The 16284-nt window shown below is 35.7% G+C and overlaps 1 protein-coding gene across 4 annotated transcripts; it reads right to left on the bottom strand.

Annotated features, from left to right (window-relative positions):
• Positions 1-3590: 3590 nt before the first annotated feature.
• On the bottom strand, positions 3591-16280 carry SPO11 (SPO11 initiator of meiotic double strand breaks). 4 transcript variants are annotated; one of them, XM_072944463.1, is made up of 14 exons: positions 16198-16280; positions 14103-14216; positions 12737-12825; positions 12259-12325; positions 11918-12026; positions 11348-11431; positions 10602-10638; positions 10139-10248; positions 8410-8442; positions 8209-8308; positions 7881-7918; positions 6900-6976; positions 4642-4753; positions 3591-4230 (listed from the first exon to the last, which is right to left on the bottom strand). In XM_072944463.1, exons 3-14 carry the CDS (start codon positions 12798-12800, stop codon positions 4111-4113), a joined length of 951 nt encoding a protein of 316 aa, XP_072800564.1. In that variant the 5' UTR covers positions 12801-12825; positions 14103-14216; positions 16198-16280; the 3' UTR covers positions 3591-4110. The 4 variants fall into 4 exon arrangements, with proteins under 4 accessions (XP_072800564.1, XP_072800562.1, XP_006214050.1 ...); XM_072944461.1 differs by having other exon boundaries at positions 16057-16269; XM_006213988.3 differs by lacking the exon at positions 8410-8442 and having other exon boundaries at positions 16057-16269.
• Positions 16281-16284: the final 4 nt, after the last annotated feature.

The following is a 16284-nucleotide window of genomic DNA, read 5'->3' as shown; positions in this document are numbered from 1 at the left end:
ATTTTCTCTTGTGAATTACAAGTCTAGCAAAATTCTCACTGCTGCCGCTTCAGTGCAAGGCTGATGGGACGCTGCCTGGGTTCCTGCCCTGGCCTCCCTATTTGCGACTGAGGTATCCTGAGCCATCTGGGCTCTTTGGACCTCAGTTTCCAGCTGTAAAATGGGGATCATGATGCCTACGTTCCGGGGCTAGTCTTAGTTTCAAGTGAAGAAACACACGTGAAGGACTTTTGCTAAGTGTAAGGTTCCATAGGAATGTTAAGGGACTGTTATGACGACCCGTGCCAACTCCGAATATTTCAGCTGGTTGTTTTTCCCCCTTTAGGACAATCTGAAGGATAAAAAGAGGGAGGGATCTCTTGAGGTCGTGGTACAAACACTGAACCTTCTCCCTTACTACTCGGTGTAGGCTGCTAACTAAAAGCCTTGGTATTTGCAGGGAGCGTAAGGATCCGCGGGACTTGGTTATAAAATTAAGATTCAGAAGGTGCAGTGTGGGCCCAAGAAACCACATTTCTAGCAAACTCCCAGCTGAGGTCGTTAGGCCACGCAGTGCAGCACCAAGGATCTAGACGAGGTATTTAGAATCACTTGGGGAATCTTTTTAAAAACTCAACTGCTTGGACCTCACCCTCAGAGATTCTGATTTAGTTGGTCTCGGGTAGTATTGCGGGAATTAGTATTTTTTTGAAAGCTCTCCAGGTGATTCTAAGATGCAGCCAAGGTTCAGAATCTCTAGTTTAAAAAATGATAATAATAATAATATTAGCTCTTTTACACAAAGGATGCTCAATCCCCTGTAATTTCCAGAGCAGCTCTATATGGTAGGTATCCTAATCTCCATTTTATAGAAAAGGAAAGTGAGGCTGAGAAAGGTAAGGTGACTTGTCAGACATCACACAGCTGTTAAGCAATAGAGCCAATGAAGTCTGCCCTGTACCTAACTCTTCTACCAGCAAAACCTTGCAATCATCTTTGATAAGTACTCCGCAACATCTTTTCCTCATTCTGTGCCAAGTGGATCATCTCCTACCTTGTCTTGAATTTTATAAGTAGCTTGGTTGCAATGAAGCACACATTAAGTGTAGCTTTACAAGGAATTAGGGCCATCCAAAGCCGATGATACAAGATAGGTCCCTGTCTAAAAGCACTCAGTCTTACCTGGCGGTTTTCTCTAACCTCCTGTTGTGTCTCAGACTCTTCCAACCCATTCTTGAAAACAAGGATTTGAAAATATTTTAAAGGATTTGAGAGAACAGTAGAGCTTCTACCAGCAGAGGGAGACCTTGGCTAGTTTTTATTACAGTGTTTTCTTGGAATACCTTTAATGGTGAACAGAAGTCCAAACAGAAGTAATATTTCTCAATATTTTACTACAAAAACACCCCATTGAAAATATTTTTAGTACACAGGTACATGTGGCTTAGTTTCAACTGCACTGGTTCTTTTCAGCACCACTGAACAGGTGTCTACATCAAACAGCTCAACTGAGAAACTCATTAAGGGAAGTCACAGATGGAAATCCCAGGGTGTTTTTTGCCTATTTTGTAGGAAGTGCAAAATGGGAGAGTTTTTTTTCCCATGAAATTATGCCTTCTGAGATCAATTAGGATCATCAATGATGACAGTTAAATTTCCCAGAAACTGGGAATATTACAAGAGCTTTTATTTTACAAGAGTGATTATGAGCCCTTAAGGAAAAACCAAGATTCTCTGAACATCTTTTTGCACCAGTTTTTATTTACTTTAATTATAAACAGATTCCAATCCAAGTGTTCTTGCTTGATTAAAATTATGGAAATATTCAAAATAAATGCAGATGGTCGAGGGGATGTCTGTTGTCAGTTGCCATTTTAAATCACTGCCTATTTTACAGGAATCCCTTTTAGAAACAAATCTTAAGAATTAGAATTCTAGATGGGTCCCAAATAGCTACTAACATTCATTTTCCATCTGCATCTAATAAAGATAGGGAGCAAAGTCAAACTACAATGTATTTTGCTCACCTCTCATTTTCATTTCTCAAATAGATGAAAATTTTTTAAAGTAAATTTTAAATCATAAACTTGAAATGAATTTAATTATCCAAACTGAATGTATCTGCAAACTCTTTCAAATTTACTTTCAAATTTTAACGGCTATTGTAGATTTTTTTATTTCTTCTTATTTTGGCAGTATAACCTAATCCAGATATTTTGTGGCTTAACTACATATTTTTAAGTTAGTAGTTTTTCTTCTTTACAAAACTTGTTAAAGGTCAATGATTATTAAATGTTAAGGGAGGAAGTATAGTATAAATTCAAAGAAAAACCTGCAATTCATAAAAATTTTTCAGAATTTTCAGTAGTCTCACAAGTCAAATTAACAGTATACCAAAATACTCTCCAAATGAAATATTTGGTTCTGATGTGGGAATATAACATAACAGGCTTGACTTCAGGGAGCCTTGATTTGACACCTAGCCAACAAAAAGAATTGTAGACCTTTCCTGAACTGTGTGCACGCCCTGCCACTCGTGAAACAATTTGCATGTACCAGTATCATGGTTAAAGCGTGAACTTTAGAGCCAGATTCTCTGGGATTAGGTCCCACCTCCACTGCTTGATAGTTATATGACCTTGGGAAAGTTACTTAGCCTCTCCATGTCTTTGTTGCCTTGTCTGTAAAATGAGGATGATAAGAAAGATACCTAGTTCATAGGGTTTCTGTGAAAATGAAATTAGTTAATGCTTGTAAAGCACCTAGAAAAATACCTGGCACACAGTAAGTGCTATGCAAGTATTTTCTTTTATTATTATATGTGACCTTATTTACTTCTTGAGTAGGGCCTCCTTCATGGGTGTGCCTCCTGTGTGTCACACAGGGTCCTATGCTAAGAAGGGCCCCATGCTTAGTTTAATTCTCTTCTGCTGTCATCTTGAAATTCTTAATAACTCTGAACAAGGCGCCCTACACTTACATTTTGCACCGGGCCCCAGACACTTGGTACCTGGTCCTGCTCTTGAGGTAAATGTTGTTATTGTCCCCATTCTGCCACGTCTGGCTGTGTGGCTTTGGACAAGCAACATCCTCAGCGTTCTCACTTGCAAATTATAAGTGTAATTACTCACCTGACAAGGCTCTTGGGAGAGTTAAATTAAATGTGTAAGCAGTGACTGGCACATTTAAGTTCTCAGAAATGATATCTACTATTATTGTTAACATTTATCTTGATAAAATAACTAATTCAACATTTCTTAATTTCTCCTATAAATACACATTTTTGCTTATAATTACAAGAAACTTTTCAGTGCAGTTAAAAGTTTGAAAGTACAGAATAAAATTATAAAACTCATCTCTGGAAAAGATAGGTTTATGAGGGGAAAAGATCACATCTTTATTATTATAGAAGGGCCTTATTAAAATTTGAGGCTTCTATAAATCTTAAAATTGAACAAGTTCTTTGCTCTATAAACCTAGAATAAAGAAGAATTCAGGTGACTTGAATTTCAGTGAGACCTGATAAAACCCTGGGGAAAATTTTCAAATAAATATATTATTAATAAAAAAGCATGCTCAAAATAAAAAATAAACCAAGCACTGAAGACTATATCAATGCAAATGTTATTCTCAATAAACATTACTAATTTCACAAGTGAATGAATGAGGTATGACCCCTACACAATGAAGGCAAAGGAAAATGTAAGAAGAAACTGCTGGACATTTGCAACCTCTCAAATTTGGGTTATTATTTTTGTTACTAGTAATATACTTCATGCCTTAACATTAGTTATATTGTAAAAAGTAAATAAAATATTTCTGTAGACTTTGATGATATGTGTAAAATATTTTTTCAAATAAAATTTAAAGTCAAAATAACATACATTCTTTCACAGTTTACTTTTTAGAACATAGGATAGAAATCAGTCCCTACAGAGAAAGATAAAATAAAGCCTTGTAGAGAAAATTAGAGACCAGCATTTTTTTGACAAAAAGTACAATTGATGGAAAATTATTTTATTTGACCTCTATAAAACTAAGAATATATGTTCTTTTCACATAAGTATCTACTACTGAAAACAAAAGTAATGAAAAGCATCTTGCAATCACAAGCTATATTCTGATATATTTTTATATCCATCCTCCAAATTTTAGTTTGTTAGGTAAGTACACTCTGGAAAGATAATCTGATGATAGGAAGGTCAAAGCTTGAATTTCTGCCTTCATTTTAGAGTCTCCCATTATTTCCATCTGTCAGTGAAAGTAAAATATAATCATACCAGAGTCCTCTGCTGGAGTTCTGTCAGAATATTCTAGAGCTGCTACAGCTAAAAATATCAGTATGGATGGCTTCAGTAATTAGGAATGGTCTAGGGACTTTATAGTTTCCTTCTCTTTTCACCCCATGAACTATGACACAGCCTTAGACAATAGGCATATAACTATGATGAAGATGAAACTAAATCAGCTCCATCCCACTGATCTTATCTATCAGCATTCATAATTCAGTGTTTCAGTGACCATTTACAGCCAAAGAGCCACGTTTGTTGTTGGTTACACAAAATCTCAAAAAGGATATTTTCAAAATACTATGTAAATAGCCACTACTGAAGTAAAAGACAACAAAACATATTAACACTTGAATTTATAAAAGGAACATACTTCTTTTCTCCAGAATGGTTGGCAAGTAACATAAGGTCTCTTCAGGATACTGTCAAGTTTCATTTGGTCCCGTTTTGTCATTGGAATTAAAGTACTTTTAGGTATATTTAACCTGGAAAAAAAAACAGATGAAAAAAATCAGTGAAAACAAAGTGCTCCTGTAACTTTAAGGTCACATATATTTCATTTGTATATATTGCACAACTTCAAGAAACTCAGAAATAACAGATGAGAAAATTAGTACAGATCTACTTTCAAATCCAGAGTTTGAGGGATCTGGTATGTCTTAGACCAGCAAGTATTCAAGATCATAGTAGAAGTCTGTTTTAAGTTGTTGTTTTCTTTCACATCACACTCAGCAGATGATGACAGAAAGATAGACACTGGTTATGCAACAAATGCCGACAGCACTAACATCATGTGTATCAACACCGAGGCAGCGCCAGAGCCCTGCAGGCTTGAAGTGGTGAGCACCTGTGTGTGTGGCCAGCAGAGAGATTCACTGTGGGATTTTAGGTTCCACTAAATACTCAATTCTCTGTAATTCATTGAGAATTTTCTAGGCCAAGGAAATTAGTCAATCACTTTTCACTTAGGCACTCATGCGTGCTCACACACATACACACATCTGTCTAGTTTTAAATTTTTAAAAAGTAGATTGTAATTTTATCTTGGTATGTGTTTTAAAAATAGAGCATGAGAGGTCCAGGATTTATGCTGTGGACAGCTTTTTGAAGTCACAAATCCCGGATTTCCTAGGAGAGCTCCAGTTTCAAATAGTCTTTTTCAATTTCCCCATAATTATGACCGTTTGCCAGTGGCAGCTCCTGGATAGGGTGACAATTTGATGGAAAGGGAGGACTAAAGGATTTACCTCAAGGCCATGTTTGTGTAGCCATCCCACTGTTTCTTCTTTGACTGTACCCTTATTTAGAGTGGCTTTTGAGGGCACTGATGGAATTTATGAGATACAGCTAGAGTTTCTTCCAGTTCTCTACCTTAATAAAATCCTGTTCTAAATTTTTGTTAGAAACGATCTTCCTACAAAGAGATCACCCCTAAGGGATTCCGACCATGACACATATGCTAAATTGAACAAAAGTTTGAGTCACTAAAGTGTAAATATTCAAAAATCAAAAATTGAATGTTTTCTTTGTGTCTTCATTTTGTAAGAAGCAGAGATTACCCCAAACCTGTTCGTGTCCCATATTTAGAAAATGAGCACCTGTCACCAAGGTTTGCTCACTGCTTAAATCCAGTAAGTATGTTTAATTTTCACTGGCCAATTAAAACAATAAAATATTTTAAAATATCACATTAGCAGAGATGATAAAGTGATAACGTCCTATGCTGAGGGACAGGTGGGCTTTTACTCTCCAGGGAAAACAAAATAATTAACCTACCCAGAGGGCAGTCAAAGCCTTAAAAATGTGCATACCCTTTGACCCAGCAATTCTGGGAATTCAGCCTATGGGACTAATTAAAGATGCAGGCAAAGATTTAGTTACAAGAGGGTCAGACAAAGCATTATCAGAACAGAAATTTGGAAACTACCCAAATGTCCAACAAGGAGGGATTGACTGAATAAACACATTCAGAATTGGAACTCAGTAGTAGAAGACATTCAAATGAGGTCATGAGAATGTGTTTATTAAAAAGGAAAATCAATAGCATTGTGTTGTGTAAGAAAAGCAGGTTACAAAAAGTATGATCCCATTCTTTTGGAAAAAGTTACGGCAATGTGCAGCAAATAATCTATACGGGTAAAGCTGTTCATATGTAGATGACTTTTGTTACTTAATGATGTTTTTTTCTATAATGAACATATATACATTAACATTGACAAAGTTTAGGTTCCCCAATTTGAAGTAATCTTAAAATGAGATTTTTAATGAAATAAAAAAATTAAATCTATGATAAAATTGATTCATATGACAAATGATGTTGTCAATGATTACTATTTCAATGTCTTGATACTAAGTACTAAAAAAATTACTAAATAATTTGACCATAAAGGTAAAACAAAAAATGTCTTCTAGCTTAGCTGAAAGTTCAATTAGCCAAATACATTTAAGTCTTTTACTCACTGAAAGAGAAGTATTGATTAAATTTAATTCATAATTATATAATCCTGAGTCATTGTGAACAATGTAAGTAAAAAACGTTAAGAGCTTTCCCTGGTCATGACTTTTGAGGTGATTGTTACATATCACAATGAGTTATCATGTAAAATAGCCTAGTTCTGCCAACTGTCTAACCTTTTGATATCAGACGGCAGGAGACCAAGCCATCTAATAGCTGGAACCGTGAGATTATGGGCTTCAAAAGACATAGCCTAAAAGAAAGAGCAGAAGTACTTTAGCCAAGGCAGAGAACTAGCATACCTGTCTTTAAAGCAATTCTTAAACTTACTGAAAAGGACTAGTACGAAAGACTTCAAACCCCCAGAGCCCACAAAAGCAACAAAGTCACCAGGAGCTTAGCTAAACTGGACTTTCAGTGAAGGTTGTAAAACTGCTCTGTAGTATTTCTGTATTATTTCCTGTAAAGTAAAACTACAAAGGAACCTCTCTGACCTGCATTTGTTGTTGTGATTCCATACCTTAACACTTTGCTCCACCATCCTTTTCATCTGCCCTAAACATATACATCAGGGACAAAGTGGTTCCCCAACTTTTATCATGCATCAGAATCCCTTGGAGGGCCCCCCCCCCCCCTTAGAAGGCTCAGGAGGTCTTGATGGGGATTGAGTTTTGCTTTTCTAACAAGTTCCCAGGTGGTGCTGATGCTGCAGATCCGGGACCACATTTTGAGAACCACTGATGTATGGTAGTTACAGTCTTTGGTGATGAAATTTGGCAGTCTTTTCATTTCTCCTTATGGTTGGAATTCGTAAAGTCAGAATTCAAGGCTATATATAATTTTCAGGGTATACCTGGTGATCAGACAATGTTATTATGCTGAGGGCCCACAGTTACTTCAGCAGGCCAGGAGAGTGGAGGATAATTAATGCCTTTTGCCCACAGATAATCTCACTCTGTCAACTGCAGTCACATTGGTCATGCTGGAAGCTGGAATCACAGCCTCCAAAACAGAGTGACCCTAGGCTAGGACAGTAGCTTCCCTGATACATTTTGGGGGCCTTCAGTGTACTAGGGGCTGATAAGTGATAAGAAATCACTCCAATAAATATAAAATATCTCAATAGTGAGAAGGACAAAATATTTTTCTTTACTTACCATAGACCCGTACTTATAGATGCACATAATTTCTATGCCTGTTAAAAGAAAGTTAACTTTAAAATTAGTTCTCTTGAATAGTACAGGTTAGATAATTATATCTAACAAGTGCAATTTTTATTTTTGTGGACATTAGCAATGAAAAATGTATGATTCAGGTTAGCATGGCAAAAAAACAACAGATTGCCTCAAATGATTACAATCATTAATTTTAATCTAATAATCACATTCTTTTCAAACACTTTATGAAAGTATTCTATGAGCAGAAAAGTGCTACAAATTTGATTTAATTATGACTATTGTTTCAAATAGTCCAACAATAAATTACCATGTGGATCAGCATCTACAAGACTGAAAACAGGAATGTGAAACGTGTCCCACAGCTTCTTGACTAGAAGTCTTGTATTCAGATCGGGTACTCCCTTTCCCTAAAAGCAAGATTGAAATCATGTATTTTAACTTCAGTAGAATGAAACTGATAAATTCCTATCCTTATTTTATTAATAACTTAAAAGTGAGACCCCCTCACCTTAAGTTTCAGGTGGTAGAAGACTGATGTTGGCTGTGAAAAAATGTACAATATATACAACAGGGTAAAAAGCCTACATAGCTCCATAACTTTGACTTAATTAGCCTAGTCCTAGGAAATAATCCTAAGGAAGTATTTCAGCAGAAATAGAAATAACAAAAATCTGACATGCATAAAGCTGTCCACTGCAGTGTTATTTAAAATGACAAAAACTACTGTAAATGGCCAAAATATCTAACAGCAGGGACATGGAGAGGCAGCACAGCACATGTGCCAGTTGGCCATCTGTATGTCTTCTCTGGAGAAATGTCTATTTGAGTCTTCTCATTTTTTGATTGGATTGTTTGGTTTTTGTTATTGAGTTATATGAGCTGTTTGTATATTTTGGAAATTAAGCCCTTGTCGGCTGCTTCATTTGCCAATATTTTCTCCCAGTCCATAGATTGTCTTTTTGTTTTGTTTATGGTTTCCTTCGCTGTGCAAAAAAGTTTGATTAGGTCCCATTTGTTTATTTTTGCTTTTGCTTCTATTGCTTTGGGAGACTGTCCCAAGAAAACACTGGGAAAAGACAATGAACTTACTTATAAAACAGAAACAGACTCACAGACATAGAAAACAAACTTATGGTTACCAGGGGGAAGGGGGTGGGAAGGGATAAATTGGGAGTTCAAGATTTGCAGATACTGACTGGTATATATGAAATAGATAAACAAGTTTATACTGTATAGCACAGGGAACTATATTTGATATCTTGCAGTAGCTTATGGTGAAAAAGAATATCAAAACGAATATATGCATATTCATTGTGCGGTACACCAGAAACTAACACATTGTAAACTGACTATACTTCAATTAAAAAACAGGAAAAAATAAAAGAAAACATTGATACCATTTATGTCAGAGAATGTTTTGCCTATAGTCTCTTCCAGGAGTTTTATGATGTCCTATCTTATATTTACATCTTTAAGCCATTTTTATTTTTGTGCATCATACTTATTGTTAATCTAGTAAGCCAGAAGAATTGTAAGTCGATGAGCTTTTTTTTCCTTCAAAGAACTAGGTTTTTATACTGATCTATAAAAGTGGAAGAAGGCCAGGATGGGGGAAGGGAACCTGGTGCATTCTGTTACTGTCATCACTCCACTGACCCACACCCCAAGCTTCCTTTATTCTCAGCTCTTTCTTTCCCAGTCCAGCAGATGTCATCGGTCACCCCAGTTTTATGAACTCCTCTCACATTACTGCAGCATGAAGCTCACTCACCCTTTGCTATCTGATGCCTGTAGTTCTCTGTGTATCTCAACATACACTTCTGTATTCTTTGAGCACTTATGTTAAAAAAAAATACCTGCTTTACAAACCTGTATGGGGAAGAACAAGGAGCAACTCTGGTTCATTCAATCCTGCCCAAAGCCCTCGTTACCATATTGTGGTCACGACGAGTAGCCCCTGTGGGAATGGTGTGAGGGTGACACCGAGAGCCTGTGTAAACTCACCACGGTATTAGAAAATCGCTGGTGGTTAGGAACCAGGACCATCACCTTGATTTCAGTCAGATTTGAGAATGTTTAAATAAACACTCTGGAAATTTTTGTTCTATAATCCCAATGGATGCACCATGTTGATGACAGAATGCTGTCCAAGCTTATAAATGATGTTATAAACCCCTCTTATCAACCACCAAAGTACTGTATTAGTCTTGGAATTGTGGTAAAGGTAGATAATATACCGTAACCATGATGCACGGAGACATTTTGTTGCAAAAATTGTCATCTAGGAGTCGCTGAAATGTTGCGTCTTTTTCTACAATTAATAGAAATTTCGCATCTGTAATTAAATCTGTGAAGTTAAGGCTGATAAATTTATGGCAAGAGTATTTCACTTTAACCACCAACTAAGTAATGGTACCATACAAATCAATTCAAAAGCAACTATAGATATAGTATTTTCATTTTTACCTTCAAATATATGAAGGTAAAGAGATTTCTATTCATGCACAGTATTTTAGATACCTATCTCTCCTACTAGGTGGTGAGCTCCTAAAAGAATCCTAAAAAAAGGACCTCGATGTATGCATCTTGTCCACTATAAGGTTTCGCTTGTTGGGTATACATTATGATGGCTTGATTTATCAAAGTAACGAATGAATGAACATTATAGAAGTTTAAATAGCTTTCCCACTCAAAGGATACTTCGAATTCCTTGAATATTAGATGACACAGGAACAGCCTAAGTTAACAAAACAAGACAGTTTTTATTTTTTTAAAAAGTGTAGCTACATTTTAAAATTTATCACAAAAATCTCATACTTTCATTTTAAAAAATATACCTGTTATCAGAGGTCTATGCTTTAGTTAGGAAAGAGCAGGACACAGATTTACTCTTCAGTAGGAAAACAGACACACGACCCTAACTACTTCCCAGCAGGTGAGAACTTCTTGGAAACTTTAAAGATATGTAGCTTAAAAAGCAGAGACTGGTGAAGGAAAGACTGTCTTATGCACGATCTCTTAGGCAGCCTCCTCGTCCTTTCCCAACTGCTGTGCTAGTTTGCTACTGTGGGCTTTTACACACCAAAGCCTAGCAAACAGTTTAGTATTAAACATATTAATATCAGAACCAGAAGACTATATGCGGATTACATAATAACCACGCTGACATGGTCAAGCCATACTCTCCCTGAAAACAACAGTACATTTTAAGAAGGAATGTATATATTCATCTCAACATGACATTTCACAATTGGCATATTCTGAAACTATGCAATGTACAACCTCATAAAGCACATACCTAGTCATCCTTTGTTAACAAAACAAGACAGTTTTTATTTTAAAATCTTAAGCTCCAAATTGCACAGCAAAGCAATAAATAAAATGTATTTCAAAAACAAAGGATCTGAAATGGAGTTAAAGCATGTGAAAGCACTCATGATGCTTACTGTTGCACAGGTACAATTCACCTTGGTGCCATCTTCTTCGATATACCTTAAATTGCCAGCAATTAAACCTTTTGATGTAGATAGCTGAAAAAATGATAGACATATCTGAAACATTTTTCTCATGTTCATCTGCTGAATTATGTACATTTTAGTTTAGTTTGGAATTTAAGAAATGAAGGAGAAGATATGTAAGTGTATTTAGGAATGAAAAATATTTGATAATTCATCTGTTTTGAGTCATTTATCCAAGGGATTACATTGAGAACAGGTTGTTTAAATTCATAGTGAGAAAAATATAGTGTCACAAATGTGAAAAGAAGGCACAGATTACATTTATTTTTCTTACAATTAAAAAACCCATTTATTTATTTATTTAATTTATTTTTTGAGGGGGGAGATAATTAGGTTTATTTGTTTATTTATTTTTAGAGGAAGTACTGGGGATTGAACTCAGGACCCTGTGCATGCTAAGCATGTGCTCTAGCATTTGAGCTGTATTTTCCCCACTTCTTACAATTTTTTTAATACAAACATTTTGTCTTAAAATGTTTTGTATTAAATGGTACTTACTATATGTAGACTCCTCCTCGGCACTTTTAACATACAGGAAATATCATTGATAATATTGTCCACAACAGTCTGGTTACCAAAGAGTTGGCTGTCAGTGTAATATATGTCTCTACGAAAATTTTAAAAATAAAAATTTTAATTAGACATATTCTCTTTGAATATGACAAGTATTGGAGTATTAATTGAAGAAAGCTTTAACTGGATGACAACAACATACAAACAAAGTAACTCATTTTCCAAAGTCTAGTTTTATGTAACTTTTCAAAACATATAATGAAAGTTAACCCCAATAAATCCCACACTGTATTTTAAAGCATAATTTATTAGAACAATGTACTTACCTTTTGGTTGCATAAGTGTTGCTCTGTACTAATTTATAAATCGTGGACAGTATTTTAAGAATTAGTGCTGGAAAATAAGATGCAACAAACAAGTTACTCATTTCTCTTACTAATTCAAAACATACTGCTATCAAGGATTTTAACTGTTCCCAGTTACTTTCCATAACATTACAAAAATTATCTTTCCAAAATAGAAGTATTAAGTACTGAAATAATAATTGCCTGAAGAATCAGATAAAATTAAATGCTCTATGTACAGCAAAATTGAAAGAATACTTTGCCACTGAATCATGTACCTTGAAAATGTATTTTGGAATAATAATTTACTACCATGTTTATTGACAATGCAAAAATCTGTAAGTTTAAATACAAGGTGGTCTATTAAAGAATAAGTAAAATTATTTAGCTAGGAGCAACTAAAACCCAGAAGGTAAAATTTATTTATTTTACTACAAAAAGCTAAGAAAGATTAATTTACCAAAATTCTTAACTGATTTTGGTGAATCACTCTTGATTTTTCTTGTGGTACAATGAGATATCATGTGAAGACCCACAGAATCTTCAAACCTGTTATTTTGTTTAAAACAAAGGAATAAAATAAAAAGAATTGACTTCTGAACATCAAACAGTATACACTTAATGTCTCCTTCTGAACATTGTTTAAATCCACATTTCTTCTCCATGTAAGCACTGAAGTTTTAGGATAACCTTGTTTATAAACTTAGATAATTCCAGGTGATAATTAGGTAATTTGCTTTGCAATATACAGGAGCACTAAAAGAAAGCGTTTAAAATAAATCAATTAAATACCTTTGATTATGATGTGTGAGTGTGTGTGTGTGTGTGTGTATTTCTTTCCTGGGAGGACATTTATGGTATGTGAACTATTTTCAAATAGTTCACAGTAAGCATTTTGCTCACTTTATTTATTTAATTATTTTACTCAATTTAATAAGTTTTAGAACATTTTATTTAATTCACGTCTAAAAATTACATTGAATGAAACAATTATTCTAGGTTGTTAAACTGAACTGCCAAGCCTGTCCTAAAGGTGGCAGAAGGCACCAGGCAAACAGGCCAGGTTGACAGCTTGTCTCAAGGCTTAGTGAAACCCATCTTGCAAAACATGATTCAAAAGTTTATAGCTATATTAATTATATTTATTATAAAAGAATACTTAGTCACTAAGGAGCCTCAAAATTACTTAAATTATATTTCTATAACTCTTATGGAGGACTGTTCTTATAATGTTTTTTATTATTTAGTGGAAGGTGCCTATAGGTTGAGGATCTGAAAGAAACAAACTATATACCTAGGTTCTAGGACTTTGATAAAGCTGTTTGCTGATTTTACCCTCTTGGACACGTGACTTCTCAGGGGGAGATCTTGTTAGGAGAAATAGCCACTGAAATGTGCTCTATGTTCAAGGTACGTTTATTTTGGTCTCAATATTAGCATTGGTTGTAGCTCCCCTGAGCAAGTGGTTTGCTTTTGCAGTGTAGATGAGAATTCCACTGGTGATATTCTGCTCTGAGTGCTTGAAAGCTTAGATCCAAGCCTGGAGCCTATTTTTAGCAGGACTTTATCATATGCATTTTGAATTCTAACCTCTTTTGGTGCTCCATTTTTTGTTCCTAGCATTGTTTTCCCTTTGCCTTATCTTTCACACCTACTTCTAGTTTATATAACCTGCCTGTATGGTATGTATTTTGTAAACGGCCTTAAATCCTTTTTAGCAGAGTAAAGGCAATAAAAAGAATGAAATCCAACTAGAACTCTAACTCAAATAAATTTAAATAATGACACAGATACTTCATTAAAAAAAAAACACGCAAAATGCCCACTTTATATTTTCCCAGCTTGATCTGTTGTCTATTGTGAATGCAGGTGCTTCATTTCTTGCCAAGCTTGTGATTACGTCTTGGATAATATTTTCTATAGATGCAAGAACCTCAGAACTGAAACAATAAATATACCATGATTCAATCTTAATTCTAAACTACACTTTTACAATATGCAACATTTCCCGAGATCAACATTAAAGTAACTTTTTATTTCGTTGGGTGCTTTTTAAGACTAGGTAATCTACGTCAATAATATTCTTTATCACTGAATTCTGACATCAGTAATGCTTAAAACAACAACCATATTTATAGTGGTCACAGAGAAATTTAATTTGCTTGTTATTTTACCTCTCAATTACCCATTGAAGTAATATCTCCCTCTTTGATTAATAACTAGACGATATAATTTATATTTTTATCCACTCTTCCCATCAACCTACTTTAAATACAAACTCATTGACTTGAAATACTACTGATAACTGTTTTAATTAAAATTGATGTAATATTGGCTTTGGCTTTATTTCCCCAAAATGCAATGCAAAACAGATTTCAAAAGAAACACTTTTTGCTGTGGCATATTACCCAAATTGATCTTATGCTTTAAATCAGCCCCTTCAAATTTTAGTGATACAAAAATAAAAAAGTTTAATCACTACCATGAAAAGACTTGGCAACTATTACGCCACTTTACAGAAAATTACTAAGACTTGGCCCAGTTTTCTGTCAGCTGACTTTTAATTTCACAAGCCATCAGCATCAAAAAATGTTGCTCAGTTATAAATACCATAATATTGCCTAGGAAGGGAAATCAAGTTAAATCTAGGAAATGCACAAAATATAGTGTTCTAATTTCCACAAACTTCAGAACTTTTATTGAAAATGCATGTATTAGGAAACAAATTTCAAAACACTCAATATTTTCTAATATTGAAAGGCAAAACTGACTCAAATATCTCATTCATTTTTCCAGTTTGGAAAAAAATGTTACAAGACAGTAACACTGTGACCAACTTTAGAACTATCAGATTTACGTCTGAAATGTAAACAAGGGGCTTCCACTCCCTCCTTTCCTTCAACCTCCTAAATTCTCCCTCAAACTAAATCCTTTCTGTAAAACTTTCTTTGTGGGTTTTTGTTTTTACAGTAGTTGATTTGGGCTTAAAAATATAAGACAGTAACTTGTTTAAGTGAAAAACTTTGCTGACAAACCAGAAATGCAGATCAAGAAAGCAAAACGACAGAGCATTTTAAGGAAAAGTGGTGAATAATGTAAACATATTTTCTGCAGTTAACTCCAAGTTGGGTAGCAGGAAAATCTCTGTAATTGATTTTATCAGCACCACACTCTGTGCTAACCCACTAACTGCTTTAAGTGATTTAAAGAAATGTACATTCTCTTCATTTTCAAGTCAAAACCCCACTCTCTTCCTATAAACCTCTTAAAAATGTGTTGACTTCCTTGCTCATCTTGATAAAACACACTTATTGAGTGAGCACTCACAGCATTCATTTTCCCTCACTTTGTCTTACAAAAAAAAAACAAACAAACCTGAAAGCTTCTTAACGTAAATTTTCACACACATATGAAAAAAAATTTTTTTAAACAAACACAAAGCCAAAACTGTTCCCCAAACTCCCCAAACTGGGTCTCAGGAAACCTGTGAACTCAGCTGTGGGAATGCTCCCGGAACATTCTAGAAGACACGAGGGATCCGTCAACAGAGTTTTTGAGTTCAAAGTAAGAGCTAACAGCAGAAAAAAGGGGGGCACTAAACGAGGGCCTTTGTGGGGGCTCAGGGCTGGTGGGCCACCCAGGCCCCTCCCGCGGCCTGGACGCCGGGAGCCGGGCAGAGCGCCCAGCATTGCCCCACAGAGCACCTCAAGCCCGGCCTGGCCCAGGAACGTCCTCGCTTTCCAACTCCCGGGCGTGTGCGCCCCAGAGAAGCCCTTATACCTCGAGGCCAGGCGTGTCCCCCCGCCCGCGGGCTCCCCGCCACCTCTCCTCAGCGTGGCCAGCAGGGAAGCCCTGTGCTGGTCCAAAACCTCGAAGAACGAGGCCTCAGGACCGCTGGGCGCAAAGGCCATGAGGACCTACAGCAACGAAAATCTTCGGGGGCAGGAACTCTGGTTCTGCCCGAAATCGCTCTTCCCTGAGGCCACAAGCACTTCTGGCCGGGTTGGG

Source organism: Vicugna pacos, chromosome 19 (genome assembly GCF_048564905.1).
Source record: "Vicugna pacos chromosome 19, VicPac4, whole genome shotgun sequence".
Classification (NCBI taxonomy): domain Eukaryota; kingdom Metazoa; phylum Chordata; class Mammalia; order Artiodactyla; family Camelidae; genus Vicugna; species Vicugna pacos.
This window is presented reverse-complemented; position numbering and strand designations above follow the sequence as displayed.

Excerpts from the sequence above, each read along its gene's own strand:
- SPO11 (XM_072944461.1), bottom strand. The coding sequence starts at position 16,187 with ATGGCCTTTGCGCCCAGCGGTCCTGAGGCCTCGTTCTTCGAGGTTTTG. Across the intron at positions 14,217-16,056 it reads GGGACACGCCTGGCCTCGAG|TTCTGAGGTTCTTGCATCTA; the intron begins GTATAAGGGCTT and ends TTATTGTTTCAG. Across the intron at positions 12,826-14,102 it reads TCAAGCTGGGAAAATATAAA|GTTTGAAGATTCTGTGGGTC; the intron begins GTGGGCATTTTG and ends ACAAAATAACAG.